Genomic DNA, 22,461 nt, shown 5'->3' with positions numbered 1-22,461 from the left:
TCGATACTCTAATTACAAATTCAGTAAACTCTACAGGAAAAGTCTTACTGGATACTAAATTCATACATATATATGAATGAGTTGATCCTGGATTTATCGATGCAATAACTTTGGTATCATAGAGAGTAAAAGTACCGGTAATAACATCTGAAGATGACGCTTCTTCACGAGCACGAATAGCGTAGGCTCGTGTAGGTGCTCTAGCATCAGATCTCGCAGCAGCATCTCGTGACATACCTCTACCACCACTCATACTTCCCGTGTTTCTGGGTGGTCTACCTCTAACTGCAGTGTTACTCGGCCTCGTGTTCTGAGCATTATCTTTTTCAGCTAACTTTGGGCAATCTTTAATAAAGTGATCTCATGAACCACAACTGTACCAAGTTCTATTATTATTTTTCACCCAACAATTTCCAAAATACTATCTTCCACATTGTTGACACTCGGGTTTAACATCTTTTACATTACCAACACTCGATACCGATGTGGCTTGAGTTTTAGGGTTAGTGTATTGCTTTCCACGGTCTCTATTTTGATATCCTACTGAAGTTGTCGATCGGTTAAAATAGTCTCTAGATTTCTTTGACGAGGAATGATAAGATTTACTCATCAATCTCTTCCTTGAATCTCTTACCTCCGAATCAGCTTTCCTCTTTTCTTTGCTGAGATCCTCGGCTTTACAAGCCCTCTCAACCAGTACTACAAATTCTTTCAGTTCAAGTATCCCAACTAACAGCTTTATATCTTCATTTAACCCATTAACAAATCATTTGCACATAATCTCCTCAGTAGACACATATTCCCGGGTATATTTACTTCATCATACGAATTTTCTTTCGTACTCAATGACAGTCATTCGACCCTGCTTCAGTTCCAAAAACTCTTTATGTTTCTGATCGAGAAATCTTTGACTTATGTACTTTTTTCGGAACTCGATTTGAAAGAATTCCCAGGTAACCCGTTCTCTAGGAACCACCGATGTCAACATTTTCCACCAATGATATGCATTATCTTTAAGCAAAGATACCATACATTTGATACATTCATCTGAAGTACAGGACAATTCATCGAATACTCTGATTGTATTCTCGAACCAAAACTTAACTCTCTCAGCATCATCATCAATAGTAACCGAAACTCTTCAGCCCCATGTTTACGAATCTTATCAATAGGTGGCTTACTCAATTGAATTGGATCTATCATTTGTGGCACAACTGGGATTTGTTGAGAAACAGGTCGGGGTAGAGGTTGTTGAGTAGCCGGATTCATTCGTACGAATTGCATGAACCACTGACTCATCATTTGGAAGAAGGCTTGTTTAACCTCTCCCCCTTGGCTACTCAAAATAGGCCTAGAATCGGCAGATGCTGCCCCTTGAGCGGGAGCGGGCGTATTACTTTCAACATCGTCAGCTATTGCTCGTTTGGGATTCATTTGCTATATAAAAACACATTTTAACTGTCAAGAATAATCACACTATCATAGTTTATATATATGACATGTATAGCTAGACTCTCACACACTACGTTAGTCCGAGAATCGACTAAACATAGCTCTAATACCAATTAAATGTAACACCCCTAATGGAACGATGGAAAAATGTGCAAGTGTACATAATCACAACAAGTAATAAAGTGACAAGTAAATGTCGAGTTATCGTACCCACAGGGACTGTAAAAAGAATTAATTGTGAAATTAATTGTAAAACACTTTGGCAGGGTAAAAATAATTTGATTTAAAAGATGGTCAAAAACTATTTAAAAACTAAGTAAATAATTAAAATAAAACAAAGGAGTTCTAATGCGCGATTTCAATTAAGATTTAATCAAGGCAACATACTTGTGTTGGATTAATTATACTTCTTGAACTCAAAATTATTAAACTCATGTTTACACTGTCACAAATAAATTCACAGCAACCCGGTAATTTGCTAACTTATGAACAAACTTGTAACACCCCTTACCTGTATCCGAGGCCGGGCTAAGGTACGAGGCGTTACCAGACAAACATACAAACATTAAACTAAAATACGAGCCATAAAATTTTATTCATATTTGAAAGCGTTCATTCTCTTACACATAGTCCCTTATTTGAGTCTACGGAGCCCAAAACATACTTTAGAAAGGGTTTGGGACTAAACCGAGAACTTACAAAAATCTTGGAAATTTCATGCTTTAAGGCTCCACACGCCCGTGTCCCAAAGTCGTGTTCCATACACGGCTGAGACACATGGTCGTGTCTCTGCCTGTGTGGAATATACCTAGGCTATTTTCCAAGCTTTGGTCAACCTTGATCTCTTACACACTTATACAAAATCAAAAGCATATAACATGGTATTCATTTAATGATTAAACATCCTCAATTAAACCACAAACATAGCATTTGTATGTCATCATACATGTGTCTCTCATACTCATTTTACCTTGTTTATTATAGTACCACTTATACATTTATACCAAGATTATCATCTTACCAAATATCTTCAGCTTAATCATCAAGCATTCATATTTAAAGCTAGATCATATCTTTATAAAATACCACGATTCAGATGCGCACAATAACATGTTTGCCTGAAACATTTCAATTCAATTCCATACCCAACAAGCATTACATTGAGACTAGTCATATATATATATACATGTCATGATACATAACATTCTCTTTTTGTTTTCTTATAAACACATATCATTTATTTCATTATATCAATATTTCATATACCATAGTTTCCATGTATTCCACATATATTTATTTTCCTCCTCCTCCTCCCCATTCCACATCCTTAATGTATATAGCATTCTTGTAAGTACGATTTCACAATTTACTAATAAATGTTCACATCAAACTGTCCACACGAGTCATAGTCACTTAATTATTTATAATTCGAGCTACAGAGCTCCAAATTAAGATCCGTAAATTTCCCCTGAAACTAGACTCACATATCGTTCCACCATAAAATTTTCATAATTTTTGGTGTAGCCAATTAGTACAGTTTATTCATTAAAATTTCCCCTATTTCACTTTCTGACAGTTCAGACCTCTCTTCACTAAAAAATAATTATCTCACAGTACATAACTCGGATAATGTTCTTGTTGATTTATCTTGAAGATAGACTCATTATGGATTTTAAAAATATAATTTTGAGCCTCTAATTATTTTTCTCCAAATTTTTGTGATTTTCCAAAGTCAGAACAGGGGATAACGTAATCATTCTGAATCAGTCTCACAAAAACATAAATATCTCAAAATATAGAACTCCTTTGCTTTCTATGTTTCTTTTATATGAAAATAGACTCATTAAGCTTTAATTTGATATCTCATTCAGTCTCTGATTCAATTTATACTATTTCAAAATCACGTCACTGCTACTGTCTAAAACAGTTTTATTACTAATTCACTCTTTCACACTTTCTTAGTATTAACCTCATTTTAACATACATATCACAAATCATTTTCACCACATTTCATACATCACAAGTATAGGCCCATGATCACAAGGTCACCATAAAATAATCCTCATGTATAACTTACTTGTTTATAACCTTACCACATCCTGGTCACTTAATGAACACATCATTCACATAACCAAGTTCCTGCACATATTCATCACAAAGCAATACATAGAGAGTCTCCCGTTGAACACTTCGGATCAATCATCGATACTTGGTGGTTTCAGCACATAGCTCCACCCATCATATAGTTCGGCTCTCTTGTACACATGGTGAACACTTAGTACCACCCATGTGACCTAGCCAGTTTATCTCATAGCTCTATTGTCTACATGGTGTCCTTCACTTGGAACCACGCATGCGACCTAGCTACATATATCCTGCAGCTCTCTTGTACACATGATGTGCACTCAGCACTATACATGTGACCTAGCTACATACCATCTGTATCATCCAATCTTTCCGAAGGTTTAACCGGGATTTCTCTCTCTTTTCCAACAATTTCACCAATCAAGTAATTATCCACAAACATATTTCCAATATTTTTATAAAATATCATAATACAAGTAATAGTGATGTATTACTTACATATAAACTTACATCTCATTTAATATCAACGCAATAACATTAAATTACACATTGTCTTATTAAAAATCATATGAACTTACAATTTCCCATAATATCTATAATCATAGAAATCACATTTATGTATGATAATTCAATGCACTTCATGTACCATAGACATATTTTTAAATCAATTCATAAACTTGGCACCATAATCATTTAATTTAACATAATTCAATTAATTCACTAAATTTAACTTTCAAATATAAATTACAGCATTATTGTTGTATTATTATCATACCAACTTACATACTTTCAACACCTCAGAGATCATAGTAAATATATCAATTTTACATTGAAACATGCATAAATTAATGCTTATTATACATATGAACTTACCTTGATATTAAAACGGCCATTTTACCAACTTTCCCAATTTTCGATTTTTCTCTCATTCTAGGTCCAAATATCATTTTCTGGGATCTAAAACATCATATTTTACTTATTTAATTAATGTACTATTCAAAACAGTCCTTAACTCAAACTTTGGGAAATTACAATTTTGCCCCTAAACTTTTCCATATTTACACTTTTGCCCCTAGGCTCGGGAATTAAACTTCATCTCTTATTCTTATGTTTTATGACATGCTGATCACTTTTCCCTTCTATGGCAACATCAAATTCTCACTCTAACATATACTTATGACTATTAGGTATTTTTACCGATTAAGCCATTTTGCTCGTTTTCACTTAAAACCGAGTAGCACAAGTTGTATAACATAATTTAAAACCTCATATTGTATCATAAAACACCAGAATACACAAATTTTACCTATGGGTATTTTTCCAAATATGAACCCTAGGTTGAATTATTGCTAGCATAAGCTAAATCAAGTTACCGGGACTCTAAAAATGTAAAAATCATTAAAAATGAGGCTAGAACGGACTTACAATCGAGCTTGGAAGCTTGAAAAACCCTAGCCATGGTTTCTCCTTGCTATATTCGGCCATGGGGTTGAAGATGAGCAAAATTGGCTTTTAATTTTGTACTTTAATTCATTTTACCCCTAAATGACCAAAATACCTTACTACTAAACTTTCCAAAAATTCCATCCATGTCCAATTTTTTTCCATAACTTAGAAACTGGTCAAATTGCTATTTAAGACCTCCTAATTAATATTTCAAATCAATTTAATACTAGAAACTTCTAGAATGTAAGTTTTGCAACTTATTCAATTTAGTCCCTAACTTCGAATTAAGCACTTTATGCATAGAATTTCTTCACGAATTTTTCACACAATCATGCAATCATATAATAGACCTCAAAATAATCATAAAATAATTATTTATATATCAGATTTTGTGGTCCCGAAACCTCTGTTCCAACTAGACCCAATTTTGGGCTATTACAAAACTTACATACAAAAATCCATTCATTTCTGGACATATCCCTATGTCAATTCAACCGAGTAAATAGATTCTAGTAAGCAAACATGTTATTGCATATACATACTTATTAAACTGAACTAATCTCTTGCATATCCCTATGTCAATTCAAACGATTAATTAAATCTAATCAGCATATAAAAGACTATGTGAGGTAACAAGGCATCCCTACCTTGAAACAATTTAATCACAATAATCTTGCAAGTTATGCAAAGCAATAATATCGCCAGATACATTGCTAATTTAACCTTCAGCTACCTTAGAAGAATAAACATGCACTGATTAAGTACTGTTTCAATTAATTACAATTGCAATCCGTTTAAATAATTAATTCATTAGCTACCTCACAGTCGTAACGCAAGAATAACTTAGGCATGATTTTACTTAATCAAGCATCTTACCGAGGCCTATAACATAAACACGATTTTCACAATTCAAGCAGGTAGAATATAATCAACCCAACACAAACTTAAGTTTAAGATAAATTGATTAAAATAACCATTTCAATAGCATAAATATTCATAAACATGTTCGTCAAAACAACCACAAAAATTAAAGAGATAGGGAACAAGAAGCAAATCTGATGTTTCTCCGTGGCTTGACTAGTTGCTCCGTTCTTCGTTCTTCGTTGCCCTCGGCTATCAAGGTGGCTTATGAACATTTAATTGCTACTTCAAAATGGCTGATGAGAGCCTCTTTCCCTAGAGAAGAAATCAGCACTTGAACAATAAGGGAAATGGGATAGAAAAATGAGAGAAAAGTGAGAGAGGGAATGAGAGAATGTTGTGGAATGAGGGATGGATGAGGGATGAATTGAATGATCAGAAAGGTGGCTTTTATAGCTGAGTATGGTAGCTAAAAATAGCAAAAATAATTAGCCTAAGAGACCTCCCTTGGCCTGCCACACACATGGCAAAGTTGAGAGTTTCAACTTTGCTATTTTAAGCTTGGGGCAAATTCATAAAGCCACAATTAAAGGAGGGGCTTGAATGCATTTTGATAGTTCTTCAAGGGCCTTTTTGCAAGCATATTTAATCAGCTAAAATGCTGACAATTCTGGGCTGACCAATTAGTTGTTGGTTTGGTTCACTCAATATGGTTCGAACGGTGTGGTTCAATTGGACCCTTTCTCCATAATTAATTAAAAATAATTTATTTAACCCAAATTAAATGGAGAATAAATTAAAATTAATTAAATTATGAATTAATACACATTTCTGGGTCGTCTTAGGCTGGAAATTAATGTGCCTCGAAACTTCAAATTGCTTCTCGATTTTGTGCTTTCAGCAGTGTCAGCCAAGCCAATTTTCGCCCTTTGCGCGAATCTGTCGAAAATAGTCACAATTAAAGGAGGGGTTTGAATGCATTTTGATAGTTCTTCAAGGGCCTTTTTGCAAGCATATTTAATCATCTAAAATGCTGACGGTTCTGGTCTGACCAATTAGTTGCTGGTTCGGTTCACTCAATATGGTTCGAATGGCGCGGTTCAATTAGACCCTTTCTCCATAATTAATTAAAAATAATTTATTTAACCCAAATTAAATGGAGAATAAATTAAAATTAATTAAATTATGAATTAATACACATTTCTGGATCGTCTTAGGCTGGAAATTAATGTGCCTCAAAACTTCAAATTGCTTCTCGATTTTGTGCTTTCAGCAGTGTCAGCCGAGCCAATTTTCGCCCTTTGCGCGAATCTGTCGAAAATAGTCAAATTAATCAAAATTAAGTATAAAATTAACTAAATTCACCATGTTCATATTTTTAACACAATTTAATTATTTTATAATATTTAATTATTTTTCAACAAGAATTTACCCGGATTTGTATGAATTTAAGTAAAGTTAGGTATGAAAAAGTATATAAATTTTTGTGTTTCCACCTAACCCGTATCTATCACCAAAATAGGATTACGAGGCATTACCGATCAACCACAACATAATTCATACATTTGTGCAATCATAATTAAAATCTATTCATATCAAACATATTGTCCCTTGCAAGGTCCTACGAGACTTTAAACATGCTTAAAAGTGGTTCGGGACTAAACCGATAACATATACAAACTTTAGAAAATTTAGAAAAAAAATTAATTTTAGGGTCACAAGCCCGTGTGAACAGGCACACAGCCACCAAACACGCCCGTGTGAAAACAGGGTATACATACTGACTTGTGCCACACGGTTGGAGACATGCCCGTGTGCCAAGGCCGTGGGAAAATTAGGGAGGTTACTAAATTAGGTCACACGACCGACCACACGATCATGTAACATAACTGTGTGTCGCACACGGCTAAGACACACGGTCGTGTATTTGCCCGTGTGGACAAAAATAGGCTATTTGCAAAGCCAATTTGCCAATTTTTTTTCATACACACTTAGCCATCAAAATGGTATCATTTTAACACATATATAGGCAACAAAAAACATGTCAATTCATACACATATTATGCAATCTATTCACAACCATTTTAACCACTTAATTCCATATTCATACATACCAAATCATTATGCCAAAATCATCACAACTTACCTAATTTAAAAATGCATCAACTCATCTACTTATCCTTTATTTCATGACACAAATTGCACCATATTTCCATCTCAAAATCAAACCACAATATGGCATTCTTCCAAACATCAATACATCATCTACTAATTAACCAAATAATAACTATTTGGCTATATCAACAACCATGGAAAACATACCAAAATAAGCGAACATATTAAGCATTATATACATCACATACTTATCACTTATCAACATATAAATCAAGCCAACTCAAATGGCCATACACATCATCATTTACAAGCCTAATCTCATGGCTAATATCATGACTCAAAACATACCAAAATAACACTAGCCTATACATGCCAAATACCATATACAAAGCTTCAAAAATACTAACGAAATGATCGATAGTGTGATGACATTTCCCGACGATCCCCGAGTCTGAGCTAGCTTCAATAATCTCTAAAACACAAACAAATAACACACAACAAGCTTCATAGCTTAGTAAGTTCGTACTAAATAAACTTGACAGTTCATAATATTCAAATCATCAATTAATAAACACTTAATAAGTTTCATATCATCACTCAATTCTAACCCATGACCATTTATCATATATATACAAATCTATCAAGCTTCATACACATAGTATCAACTACCACATAGGAATTATACGTACCTGTACTCTCCCGTATTTATTTATTACATTTTCACCTCTTTGTTTAATACGTTAATCCCTCCAGAAATCTTTCAATTCTCAAGGAACTTGCACACTTAGTGCAAAAATGATTAGCCAAAGCTATAACAATATTGCACACTTAGTGCCACATATAGCCGAAACTATTCCAATTCACACACTAAGTGCTATATATAGCTGAAGCTATCTCGAAACGTACACAAAGTGCCAAACATAGTCAATTTGTCATCGTAATACAATTTATGCATTATTAAAGCACTAAAAACATAATTGTAATAATGTTTATCACGTTCGAACTTATCTTGGACGTAAAAATGACGAAACTAGTCGATTAGTTCAGTACTTTGTTTTTGTCTCGATCTAAGTCCGAGTTCCTTTTTTCTTGATCTATATAATATCAAATTCAACTTTTTTATTCATTGATTCATTCAATTCAATCCAAAAACACATATTTAAGCCACTTTACACTTTGGCCCTAAACTTTTACATTTATTACAATTTAGTCCTTATTTCAAAAATAAACAATATTTCACAATTTCTTTCAAATACATGCTAGCCAAATTTTCCTAGTGTTCATATCAGCCTATATTTATCAATATTTCACACATTTAACCATATTTTTTCATCTTTTCACAAATTAATCCCTTTTATGAAATTTCACTAAAAATCACTTTACAAAACATTATAATCTATCAACAAATACTCATTTTCCATCATCAAACATTCAAGAGCTCAAGCATTCATCAATTAAACTTCACAAAATCACCAAAAAAAAACTCAAAAATTAGGGTATGGGCTAGTTAAAACACAAAGCAACGATCACAAAAACATAGAAATTATCAAAAACCGAGCAAAGAACATACCTTAATCAAGCTTAATGTTGGCTGAATTACACAAGACCTAAATGGCTTTCTTCTTCCTCTAATTTTCAACTAGAACAAAGATGATAACTCAAAATTATGACTTTTATTTTATTTATGTTATGTTAATTAACATTTTACTAATTTACCCTTAGTAAAACCATTGTGAAATCACCTAATATAAGCCCATTTATGAAAATTTCCACTTTCAATGGTCTAATAAAAACATAAGGACCTTTCATTTAATAAGTCATAGCAATTAGACACCTATCAAATAGAAGGAAACTTTTACATTTTACTCGATTAAGTTCTTTTCTCAAATTGAGCTATTAAACTATAAAATTAGCTCATGAAATTTTCACACATACATATTCACATGTTGTAAACACATAAAATAATATTAAAATAATTTTACAATCTCAAATTTGTGGTTCTAAAACCACTGTTTCTATTTAAGCTAAAACCAGGTTGTTATAACATGACCTGTAGAATCCATTTCATAGGTCTATATTTATGCCAAGCGATCAGGATGTTATGATCAAAATGAATCAAATGATCCTAACTAGATGTGTATGAATAATATTTGTATGAATGCAGATTTTTATTTTTCGAGAATGATCCCCTTTTAATGCTTAGGTTGACATTGGTCGTTGTTCGTCAGGGTTCCATCACTGATGTATTGCCATGCTTTCTTGTTCAGATCTGGTATCTTTGATAGAAAATTTGAAGAAATAATCACAATTCAAACTATTCGTGCCCTAATATTTCCAACTCTTAGATTTGGTTAGTTATGACTATTGGTCATGTTTCAGGTCTTTGTACTATTTAGAAAATCTTTCAGAGCAATATGCAGAAATCTTTTCTTTTTCTTAAATATTATTAGTCCATTAAACGTTATTTCAATGAAAAATGTTTGAAAAAGAACGTAACAATGGACAAGAAATTTATTAGGAACAGAGCTTGAAATGAATGGATTAATCAAAATAGCAAATGTTGCTAAAGTAAAAATGAGTAAGATGAAAATTAGTGCCCCAAATATCATAACATGAGCTTCTCCGTACAAACTTTCTAAGGACCATTTTGAGCTTGATATGTGTTTAGGAGATCTAGAGTACTTTATTGATGGCTCAAGATGTAACATTTCTTCTTCTAAGAGGACACGACTATCGCGTGTTCAATCTTCGATCTAAATCTGAGCTGCCCTTTCTCGAGTTTTCAACTCAAAACCCCATTTGCTCTCAAGGCGCCCTTCACGAGTTCTCACCTTGGCCTTTCTTTTTTTTTAAGTGAAGTATTTTTTAACCAAATCCAAATTCAAAGGGTTAGGCAGGTTTTTGCCATCCATCTTGGTCAAAATCAGCGCTCCTCTAGAAAAGACATTTTTTACCATATAAGGTCTTTCCCAGTTTGGCATCCACTTTCCTTGGGAGTCCTTCTGTGTAGGAAAGATCTTTTTCAATACTAAGTATTCCTCATAGAATTCCCTGAGGCGACCCTTTTTGTTATAAGCTCGCATCATTCGTTTTTGGAACATTTGACCATGACGGATAGCCTTTAGCCTCTTTTCTTCAATCAAGTTCAGCTGATCATATCGGGACTGGATCCATTCTACTTTATCTAACTTCAACTCTAACAAAACTCAGAGAGAAGGAATCTCGACTTTAATGGGAAAAATCACCTCCATTCCATAAACCAATGAGAAAGACGTTGCCCCAGTGGAGGTTCTGACAGATGTTCGATAAGCATTGAGGGCAAATGGTAACTTCTCGTGCCAATATTTTATAAGTCTCTGCCATTTTTCCCATAATCTTCTTAATGTTCTCATTGGTTGTCTCTACTGCACCATTCATTTTTAGGCGATATGGTGACGAGTTGTGGTGTTTGATCTTGAACTGACTGTAGACTTCTAATATCGTGCTGTTGTTCAAATTTAGTGTATTGTCAGATATAATCCTTTTTGTCATTCCATATCGACATATGATTTCTTTCCTAAAAAATTTGCTGACTGCCGACTTCGTGACATTGGTGTAAGATGCAGCTCCTACCTACTTAGTGAAGTAGTCAATGACTACGAAGATAAACCGATGCCCATTAGAAGCTTTCAGTGAGATCGGCCCAATGACATCCATGCCCCGTATAGAGAAAAGCTATGGAGAAGTCATAACATGAAGAGGTGAATGAGGCACATAAATTTTGTCTCCATAAATTTGGCACTTATGGCATCTCTTGGCATAATTAATACAACCCCCTTCCATGGTGGACCAATAATACCCGAATCTCATGATTTGCCTGGCCATTGTAAATGTATTAGCATGCATTCCACAAACGCCCTCATGGACTTCTTCCAAAATCTTCTTGGCCTCAACACTATCCACACATCTTAGTAGCACCGGATCCTTTATTCTCAGCGTTCTTTTATCATTCTTGGTTGCTTGATTAGGGTATTCACGATTCCTCACATATCGTAGTATATCGTGGTACCAAGGGTGATCATCCTTCTCTTCTTCCTCAATGTTGTAACAATGATCTGGGGCCTCATAAATACTCATCTGAATAGGTTTTACATCCTCTTGTTTGTTCACTTTGACCATGGAAGCTAAGGTAGCCAGGGTGTTAACCATTTGATTTTCGTCTCGCGAGAGATAGTAGAAGGTGATGTCATTAAACTCTTTAATTAACTCCAAGACCAACCTTCTATACTCGATCAACTTGGGATCTCTTATCTCTCATTCACCTTTGAGTTGATAGATTACTAATGCAGAATCTCCACATACCTCTAGTACTTTGATTTTGCATTCTATGGCTGCACGGATACCGATAATACATGCTTCGTATTCTGTCATATTGTTCGTGCAATCAAAATCCAATTTACTAGTAAAGGGATAATGATCTTCATTTGGGGATACTAGGACTGCCCTGATTCCGTTACCCATAGCGTTGGAGGCCCCATCAAAATTTAGTTTCCAGGGATGTAAATAGAGTTAATAAAATTGTCACGACTTATTTTTAAATAGAGTTATAACTAATAGTTCTAAATTAAATTGTAAATGTTTTTAAATGTCAATTTAGTAATATAGTAAAAATAAAGAGTATTTTAGTCGATTTAAAAGTTTTTTCAAACTTGCGCATTTATATATATTATATATAATCATATTTAAAATATTTTATATGAAATCTAATATGTTAATAATTTATATTAAAATATTTTAATAAAATTTATTAAATCTATAATATATTTAGTCTCCAATTGAATGGTTGTCACTAATTACTTGGACATCAACTTAATTGGAAAATGACTAAAAACTCTTATATTTAAAATTTAACACTTATTCTTATATTTAAGAGAGTTTTCTTTTCTTTTTATATACACATTTTAAAAATTTATAAAAGAAACAATCTATAGTTGATGAGATTTGAACTTAAAGATACTAAAAATTTATAAAGCCTTAATTTTGCCATTTCAACAAAAAAAAGTTTTTGAATTTTATTATAAATAATAAAAATTTTATCACATATGTATACGTATGTAAATTATGTATTTAGAATACAAATATTAGTTTGAAAATAATACACAATGATTTGAAACTAATTAATAATGATACATGGAATATGTACGATATTAAAATTAATTAATTAATTAAATTGTGAGTTAAATAAAATTTAAACACATAAATAAATTATATGAAGAATGCTAGATGCATTACAATTTTTTTATTATGATGTTGTCATAAATCTTGAGTTAGTGTCGAGTTCACTTATGACACTCATTCAATTAACAACATTATTAGGGTCCGTTTGTTTATATGTAAAAGGTTTTACGAAAAATATTTTCTGTGTTTGGTTCACATAAAATAGCTTAGTCAACAGAAAATGATTTACAGGTCAACGTAAATTTAGCCCTTTTGCCTGTAAAATTACTTACCGTTTTGAAAAACGTAAGTCATTTTCTGGAAAAGAGTTCCTCTGTAACACCTCCTAACCCCAAACCGTTACCGGAACGAGGTTATGAGGCATTACCGGACATATCAGACAACTTACTAATAATTTACAATTATTAAAAATTTTCATAGTATAATATAATAATTGAGTCCCTATCTTGAATTCTCAAAGTTCAAGCACGTATTAAAAGTAGAACGAGACTTGTTCGAATATTCTAAATTTTTTTTATAAAAATTTCTGTAGTATTTCTGCTTATTTTTACCTAAATCCTCCTGCAAATTCAAACTAAAACAACCAGCACCAATTTTTCACATTCATATAACTAATATTTATATCATTAACATAATTTCAACTTAATAACTATCATAGCATCATTCAAAATTGATTAAAAACTTCATTCATTTAACAACTTAATGTTCATGTATCAAAATATCATATACTTTTCTTACCATTTCATTTAACCATCTAAATCTTATAATTCAACCTTCACTACCCAAAGTAATATGCATATTCAAGTGACTATATAACACCTATGTACATGCCACCTTTACCCAAAAGAAAAATATACATCACCAAATTTGTGTTGGAGTCGGGAATGTTCTGGATGCTAAACCGGGACATTTGACTTCTACTAACCTGCGCACGGAAACAACCGTACGCTGAGTATGGATATACTCAGTGATATTACCATAATTCAAATTATATCAACAATAGTAAAAACATAAATATTAAAATACCTAACAATTAATGTCATATGTACTAATTCATAAATCAATGTATTTTCTCAAACTTAAATTTATATCACTTATGAATATACATTTCATACTTTTCTCTTATTATCACAATTCCAATTTCAATTCGTAATTCAATTTATTTTTCTCGTTTCAATGCCTCAAATTCACATTTCAATTTTTCACCCTATTAACGTAACTCGGATTTTGGCGGATACACGGATCCAACCAAACACACCAATATGGCACCCAGTGCCTCATCGGATAGTTCGAAGTAATAGTTGACACCCAGTGTCTCATCGGCCTAGCCGAAGTAAAGTTGGTACCCAGTACCTCATCGAATCTATCCGAAGAAATATAGTGACACCCAGTGTCTCATCGACTCGAGGTCGAAGTATCCCTAAACACTTCCAATCCTATGGCATGCCAACTATATCCGACTCAGCCCGACTAGTTAATAGGGTATTCAATTCACTTTCTCAATCCTATATCACTTTCAATTCACAATTCAAATCACCAATCATTTTTCAATCAATACGCTTTTCAAATAATTACATATTCCATAATTCACTTATTCAATTCAATTTGATTCAATTTGCATCACTTTCATTTTCACTCAATATTCATATCAATTTCACATACTTACCTCAAGTCTTACTTACCATACATAACAATAAAAAAATTCAGCAATCAATAATAATTAAAATTCGAATTATAGTAATACACACCGTAATTCTCCCGTTTTAGTCCTCGATGACTTTCTCCTTTCCTTTCGATGCTGATGCTTCAGGTTCTTTGTTGGCTATGAAAATAATAATTTATAATCATCAATACAACATGATTCAATTTAATTCATGAGCCTAAACATGCAAATTTAACCATTTTTAATGTATATATATAATTTCACCATTAAGCTGTCTACTTAAGTCATTGTTACTAAATTATTTATATCTTGAGCTACGAAACTCCAAATTAATATCCGTAAATTTTCCTTAAAACTAGACTCATATATATTCTAACCATAAAATTTTCAGAATTTTTGGTCTAGCCATTTAGTACAGTTTATTCGTTAAAATACTCCCCTGTTATTTCATTTGACAGTTCTGACCTCTCTCTACTAATAATAAATTATCTCATTGTACAGAACTCGAATAAGGTTCTTGTTTATTTATTTTGAAACTAGATTCATTAAGGAGTTCACATATATAAATTACACTCCATAATAATTTTTGTACAATTTTTAATGATTTTCCAAAGTTAAAATAGGGCATCTCGAAATCACCCCGAACTAGTATTACAAAATTTCAAATATCTCTTGATTCATCAATTAATTGCTTACACTGTTTCTACTATAAGAAACTAGACTCAATAAGCTTTAGTTCCATATTTTGTTCATTCTCTAATTCAATTTATAAAATTTTTAGTGAATTTTCAAAGTCAGACCATTGCTACTTCCCAAAACTGTTTTGATGTAAAATGTTAATAACCAAATTTATAACACCAATTCACACCTTATTCCTATTCAAATTTCATTTAAACTCAAATTTAACTATTAAATTTTCAACATATTTTCTTAATTCCGAATTTTCCTCAATCTAGTCCCTAAAACACAAAACTTATAGCTTACTTTGCAATTCAATCCTTATATCTATTCTAACTTGAATTTCGTTCAATTAAACCCCTATTTCATCATTTTATTCAACATGAACTTTGTTTAAAAACCTAAGAACTTCCAAACTAACAACTTAATTTCATCAAAAACTTGTTTTAAGACTTCTAAAATATCAAAATTATGAGAAAAGGACTTGATTGAGCTTACCAATTAACTCCAAGCTTCATAAACCTTATTTCCCCTTTTCTTTCTTCTTTCCTTTCTTTCTCCCCTGTTCTTCTCTGTTTCGTTTGCTTTCATTCTGATTCTTTTAACTTATTTGTTTCTTTTATATATAATAATATAATATAATATAATATAATATAATATACTTAATTATTAAATAAATATATATATATTTTTAATCAATAAAATCTTTGATATTTTCTATGTTAAACCGCCTCAGCTATAGGAAATGGTTTAATTTCCTCTTACTTTAATCTATAATTAAACTTTTACTCTTATTCAATTTAATCCTTTTTACTAATTACTCTAAATTAAGCTAAATTTACTTAATTAAAACCTAATTAAACACAATACTAGACTCATAAATATTTTTAATAATTATTTTCGAACTTATTTCACTAAGACGGAGGCCCGATAACATACTTTTCTAGTGCCCACGGATTTTGGGTTGTTACATCCTCTATAGGTAATTTTACTTTTATATAAAAATTAACTTAAATCAAGCTTAATATTATTATATTGATAATAAATTTTGTTTTATGCTTAAAAATATTTAAAATTATTAAAATATTGATATAAAATATTATATTTTTCAACATTATTAAACATACATATTTAATTATTTATATTTAGTCATATAATAAATTATTAATATAATTTATTATTTTAATAAATTATTTAACATTTAAATTTTATTTTAATAATAAATTTTAAAAATAATAATTTTAAATAATATTCTTCACATATTATTAAAAATAATCAATATTAATATTTTAATAACAAATATTTATTACAATTATAAATTTATTAATAATAAATATTTTGTAGTATAAAGGTTAAAATATGCTATAAGTCTATGTACTCTTCACAAATTTACAATTTAGTCTCTGTATTTTTATTTTCAAAAATTTAATCCCTCTACTTTTTAGATTGAAAAATCAAGTCCAATTATTGACATTGTTAAATTTATTTTTGTCAATTTTGTTGATGTCACATTTTTAAATAAAAAAAACTCAATTGGTAGTCATGTAACTAAAAAATGACGTTGTAATGAACTTGAATTTAACAAAATATTTTTAATATATGCAAAAATAATGTAAAATATAAATTTATAAATATAAATTAAATTAAATTAAACAATAAAAAGATAAGAAAATCTCAAATGTATGTTTGTTTCATTAAAAAAAATTTTATGAAATATTTTTAAGAAATCCGTCAAACAACAGAAAATATTTTACATAGATTCATCCAAACACCAGAAAATATTAAATTTTAGAGGAAAGTAAATTATTTTCCAGAAATCATTTTTCGAAAATTATTTTCAATGAAGCAAACAAACCCTTAATATATAATTAATAGATGTAATAAAGAATGCATAATGCAATTAAAATGTAAGTATTATATTAAAATAAAAGTTCTGGTTTAACAGTAAAGTTAATGTTTTATTGATGTAATTAGTATTGGTTCAAATCCCATTACATGTAATTTTTTCGTTGGGTTTTTAATAAAATAAAATAAAAAGATCAAAATAGCTTCAAATAATATAACTTATTTTAATTACAAAAAAATATTTTCATAATTCCTCTAATTAAATTAGTGTTTAATTGACTCGTGATATTGACATTATAAAGTAAAATTTAAATTTGTTAGTCTCCACCTAACAATAGAAATGTGTTCTAGAAGGGCTTTGAAGAACTAGAAAAATGTTATAATTCCGGAAGCCCAACTGAGAAAGGGCCAGTGTGGGGATGATGAATGCTCGAACTGAGAAATATCTTCATCATTATCAGGAACCCAGTCTTGTGTTGGGCCGATGGATAAAAAATAGTAACGTAACAAAAAGAAGATGCTGAGTCGCTGTCTATGCTTCTTCACTGCTTTTGCATCGGTTAGGACTCATTTCTGTATTGCTGGTATCTGTCTCTCTCTTTCTTTACCAATTTCCAGAACACAACGCCCAGTACCCAACACCTCTAACAACAACAACAAAAAACAGACGATCCCCGCCCTCAACCAAAAAAGAAATGCTGCAAGATATGAAGCAGAGACAGTTTCGATGGGGAAGGATTAAGATTCCCATGTTTGTTGTTTGTTTTGGTTTGTTTCTTTGCTTCTCAAATGTTAATGCTTCCATTCATGAGTATAGAATGGAAGCTTTTAGCCCAAAATCTGATGCTTTCTTTTTCCATGGAGGCAGTGAAGGTCTCTATGCTTCTAAGCTCCATGAACCCACCACTGATGCTTCTTCTGAAACCAAACCATCTTTCAAGGGGAAGTCCATCATCAGGTACTTTTTTATATATATTTACTCTTCCTTTACTTGATCTTTGCTTTTGCTTTTGCTTTTGCCTTTCCTTTCATTTGAAGAATTATTTTTACTCTTTCTAATTCTTCTACTGTTGGTTTTGATTTTTTTTGGACTTTGATTCACATTGAAAATCATCATCATTTCACGCGATAGTATGATGATGCCCTTTCCATTTCGAAACCCTAGCTACTGTTTAGTTAACAATTTGATTGGCCATGTGCTTAATTTGGTAGATACATAGTGTCTGTCAAAATTTGGTAGTGATTGTTGTTGATGTTACTGTACATGTTGGAGTATTTTCAGTTTTGATCCGGTCACCTTTGTGAGACCGAAAGAGACTGCAAAAAGCCATCATCAAATGCAGCAGAACACGGGATTAGTGGAAGCAATCATACTTGAAGTTAAAGATAGAGCAAGGATTGGAGGGTCTTCTTTAAAATCCGATGCCATTTGCTGCGACAAACAACTTGCGGACCAGGGGTCCTGCAACCAAGGTGAGGTTATCATCCAACATAACCCGAACAACCTTGGGTGGCCTAAACGGATTAAGACCTTTTTCCAAGGAGACAATGAAGAAGCTAAAATGGATGTTGAAACAGTTGAGATAAACAGCACCGGGATGTACTACCTTTATTTTATGTTCTGCGATCCCCAACTCAAGGGTACTCTTATTAAAGGAAGGACCGTCTGGAAGAACCCCAATGGTTATTTACCTGGGAAGATGGCTCCGTTGATGACATTTTATGGTCTCATGTCTTTGGCTTACCTTGTGCTTGGTCTTGCCTGGTTTCTAAGGTTCGTTCAGTTCTGGAAGGATATCATCCATTTACACTACCATATCACCCTTGTTATTGCACTTGGAATGTGTGAGATGGCTGTCTGGTACTTTGAATATTCTAATTTCAATTCAACTGGGACCAGACCAATGGGTATTACGTTGTGGGCAGTCACATTTGGCTCTGTTAAGAAAACTTTATCTCGCCTTCTTCTTTTGGTGGTTTCCATGGGCTTTGGTGTAGTGAGGCCAACACTTGGTGGCTTAACATCCAAAGTAGTTCTGCTTGGTCTGATATATTTTATTGCGACAGAGGCACTTGAGCTAGTAGAACACTTGGGGAACATTAATGACTTTTCTGGGAAAGCGAAGTTAGTTTTGGTACTACCTGTTGCGTTTTTGGATGCTTGTTTTATTCTATGGATTTTCTCATCACTGTCAAAAACTTTGGAGAAACTTCAGGTAAGACTCGTTTCACTTAAAACTATCAGTACTTATTTGGGATCAATAGCGATAGATGTAGAAACTGATAGACATGACTAGGCAATATATGTATCTGCGGCATGACGCTCTATCAGAAATCAAAATTCACTAAGCCTTGCTACCGTATTTGTAGGGTGTTTAGTTACTAAAAATTTCCTGGTGGCAGTAGGGTCTGTATAAATAAGTCAATTTACTGAAACAATAAGTTATTCATATCAGCTGTACTCTTATCTAAATTGCAACAACTTTTAAAATGGTCTATTTATTTCCATTTCTTCTATTTCTTGGGTGTAGATGAGGAGAAACTTGGCAAAATTGGAGTTATACCGCAAGTTCACTAATGCGCTTGCTGTGTCTGTGTTGCTTTCTATTGCTTGGATCGGTTTTGAGGTAATACTAAAACCTAGTTGAGATGGGGTATTTATTCTATACATCCATTATGGCACAATTAAGGGTTAGTTTTTTTTAAAGATTTAAACAAGCCAAATCCTTCTCTTTGATTTGAACAATGTAATCTTCATTCTCTCTCTATCTCTTCTAATATTCCTAGTTGAATCAAATCACTTTTATGTGCAAAGCATCTCTATCTTTACACTGCAGAGGTTAAACCTTCTAGGTCACTTTTCTCTCAATTTATTTTCAATCATTGCCTCATCTACCATCTTAAAAATATATATTCTGTTATTTATCCATCACTCCTGACACGCTGACTGATCTATCTTACGAGACTTCTGTGGACTCTTTAACTGCCCAAGATTTCATACCACCAACCATAACTGTCCTTGTGTTCTTTTTAGGGAGTCCTCCCTCCTCTTTGCTAGACTTATTTTGGGGACATGTCTTCTAACTTGCCAACATCCCACTCTGTAAAAGCATAGCTTGTCTTAGGGCCTTCCTAGAGATTTTGCTTCAAAGTTCAACCTAGTTAGTTAGTACTTTTACGTCTGGGAAAAAGGAAAAATTCATCAGTTTTCTTCTTCATCCTGCCTGCTCAAATGCTATAGTTAACAAAGCTGTCCTTACGGATTGTTGAAGTAAGGTACTAAAAACAATCAGTTTTAGGACTTCCGTGATTTTCAATTCAAACTCCAGTACTCCACCACCACTCTCATTCTTACCTATACTGAAATCATGCTCCACATCTAGATCCTACTTAATCTAAAAATCTTTCAGAATCAGCCTGCTTAGTCATATCTGCTAAAACATCGGCAAATGGAAATAATAGGCACCCACTTATAATTGGATGTTTACTATTATTGATGCAACTAATTGTAATATCTACATCAACTCTTGGCTCTACTTACTCACCCCTTACGCATTCCATGGGAAAGGAAGATGGCAATTGGCAAGCTCTTTTTGTGGGAATGACTTTCCTGCAAGATGCCTTCCAAATGAAGGAAAAAATAAAGGTCTATATCATGGGAGTGAAAAAAGACTTCTTGTTTGCTAATTGTGGTACTTGAGATTTCTGCTTCAGAGTTCCCAGGCATGCTGATAAATTCATGATTCTGTGTGTCAACACCAGCTTCGTGAAGTTTGATATTGTGTAATTTTCTCTTTTCATCATATTTGTGCATACTTTTATCACTACTTACAAGCCTGCTCCCCCTCCCCCACCAACTCCTTTTCTCAGCCAACTTATGAACATCCAAAAGAGTTCAGAACAGTAAAGCAAACTAAAGAATAAACAAGAATAATTAAAACTTTGATTTTCTATTGGCGCAGCTATACTTCAATGCAACTGATCCACTGAGTGAGTTTTGGCAAATTGCATGGATCATCCCAGCTTTCTGGAATATGCTTGCATACTGTCTCTTGGTGGTCATATGTGTTCTCTGGGCTCCTTCACGTAACCCAACGAGGTACTTACTTTTGTATTTGCTACAGGCAGTTTTTGCATTTGGTGCTTGATAGTTAACCCTTGCATTTACCTAACAAATATCTTGCTCCAGAAAATCTTTATTTTTTGAGTTTGATCATTAATGGTGGCAATATATAAGTTCCCTGTATCAGGAACAGATACGTAGTTTCACTTTTCAGTTAAATAGCTAGCTGAAGTATGAATTATGATTTAGTCCTTTGATGTCTGCTTACTATGACAGCTTTGTGTTAGTACTTGATCTTACTGTAGGTCTAGTATATTTTGCTGGTTGATATGCGATGAGATGTTTATTTTATACTTTACAAAAAAATCTAAGGATGAGTTTTTGGCCATAAATGTGGTGTGGACTTGTAGATATGCATACATGGAGGGGATGGGTGAGGACTCCGATGAGGAGGGTATTGCATTGACCGGAAACAGTGGGGACATGGCAATGAAGCTGGAAAGGCAGGCAATCGGAGATGATCTTGAAGAGGATAAGCGTGAATAGATTGACAACCTCCATGTATAATACTAAAAAATCCTATTGAAGCTTCGGTTGCATACCTAGGAAATATCAGCATACCTTGATTAGACGGTCTGTGTCATATGTATAAAGAACTCGTGACAGAAACACTTGGAGAAGGCATGAACAAAGAGAGAGAATTGCAGTATTGGTGAAATATTATATCTCAACTGTAATGGTCTGACCAGTGCTAATTTAAGCAATGAGCAAAGCCAACCTTGTGTTTAGCTTATCTTCAGGTTGTCATGCCTCATTTCTCACCATACCAGTATACCATAGCATAGCATGTTCTAATTAAAATCTTTGTTATTATATCTATGAATACTATGGTAGCTTAAAATTCGTACTTTTTTGTTAAACCCCATCTGACCTTTTTTCTTCCACCGTTTTGGAAATAAATGCCTTCCACCCGGTTCATGTTGCAGATAATGTCTTCAATGTCTTTTTTTGTCTTAAATTTGTTTAGCATAAAATG

At 32.6% G+C, this 22,461-nt stretch overlaps 1 protein-coding gene across 3 annotated transcripts; it reads left to right on the top strand.

Moving 5' to 3' along the window:
• The first annotated feature begins 17,777 nt into the window (after window positions 1-17,777).
• On the top strand, window positions 17,778-22,218 carry LOC107896829 (transmembrane protein 87B). 3 transcript variants are annotated; one of them, XM_016822116.2, is made up of 5 exons: window positions 17,778-18,320; window positions 18,645-19,578; window positions 19,894-19,989; window positions 21,325-21,461; window positions 21,836-22,218. In XM_016822116.2, the coding sequence occupies exons 1-5, from the start codon at window positions 18,058-18,060 to the stop codon at window positions 21,969-21,971; spliced, it is 1,566 nt and encodes a 521-aa protein (XP_016677605.1). In that variant the 5' UTR covers window positions 17,778-18,057; the 3' UTR covers window positions 21,972-22,218. The 3 variants fall into 3 exon arrangements, with proteins under 3 accessions (XP_016677605.1, XP_040934850.1, XP_040934851.1); XM_041078916.1 differs by lacking the exons at window positions 21,325-21,461; window positions 21,836-22,218 and adding an exon at window positions 20,931-21,145; XM_041078917.1 differs by lacking the exons at window positions 21,325-21,461; window positions 21,836-22,218 and adding an exon at window positions 20,935-21,115.
• Window positions 22,219-22,461: the final 243 nt, after the last annotated feature.

The sequence above is a fragment of the Gossypium hirsutum genome, chromosome A10 (genome assembly GCF_007990345.1).
Source record: "Gossypium hirsutum isolate 1008001.06 chromosome A10, Gossypium_hirsutum_v2.1, whole genome shotgun sequence".
NCBI lineage: Eukaryota > Viridiplantae > Streptophyta > Magnoliopsida > Malvales > Malvaceae > Gossypium > Gossypium hirsutum.
The sequence above is the reverse complement of the archived record's forward strand: the minus strand, read 5'-3'. Positions and strand labels throughout refer to the sequence as shown.

Bases quoted from the DNA above. Each gene is read 5' to 3' on its own strand.
- LOC107896829 (XM_016822116.2), top strand. From the start codon at position 18,058: ATGCTGCAAGATATGAAGCAGAGACAGTTTCGATGGGGAAGGATTAAG. The intron at 19,579-19,893 runs GTAAGACTCGTT...TCTTGGGTGTAG, and splicing joins AAACTTTGGAGAAACTTCAG to ATGAGGAGAAACTTGGCAAA. The intron at 19,990-21,324 runs GTAATACTAAAA...CTATTGGCGCAG, and splicing joins TTGCTTGGATCGGTTTTGAG to CTATACTTCAATGCAACTGA.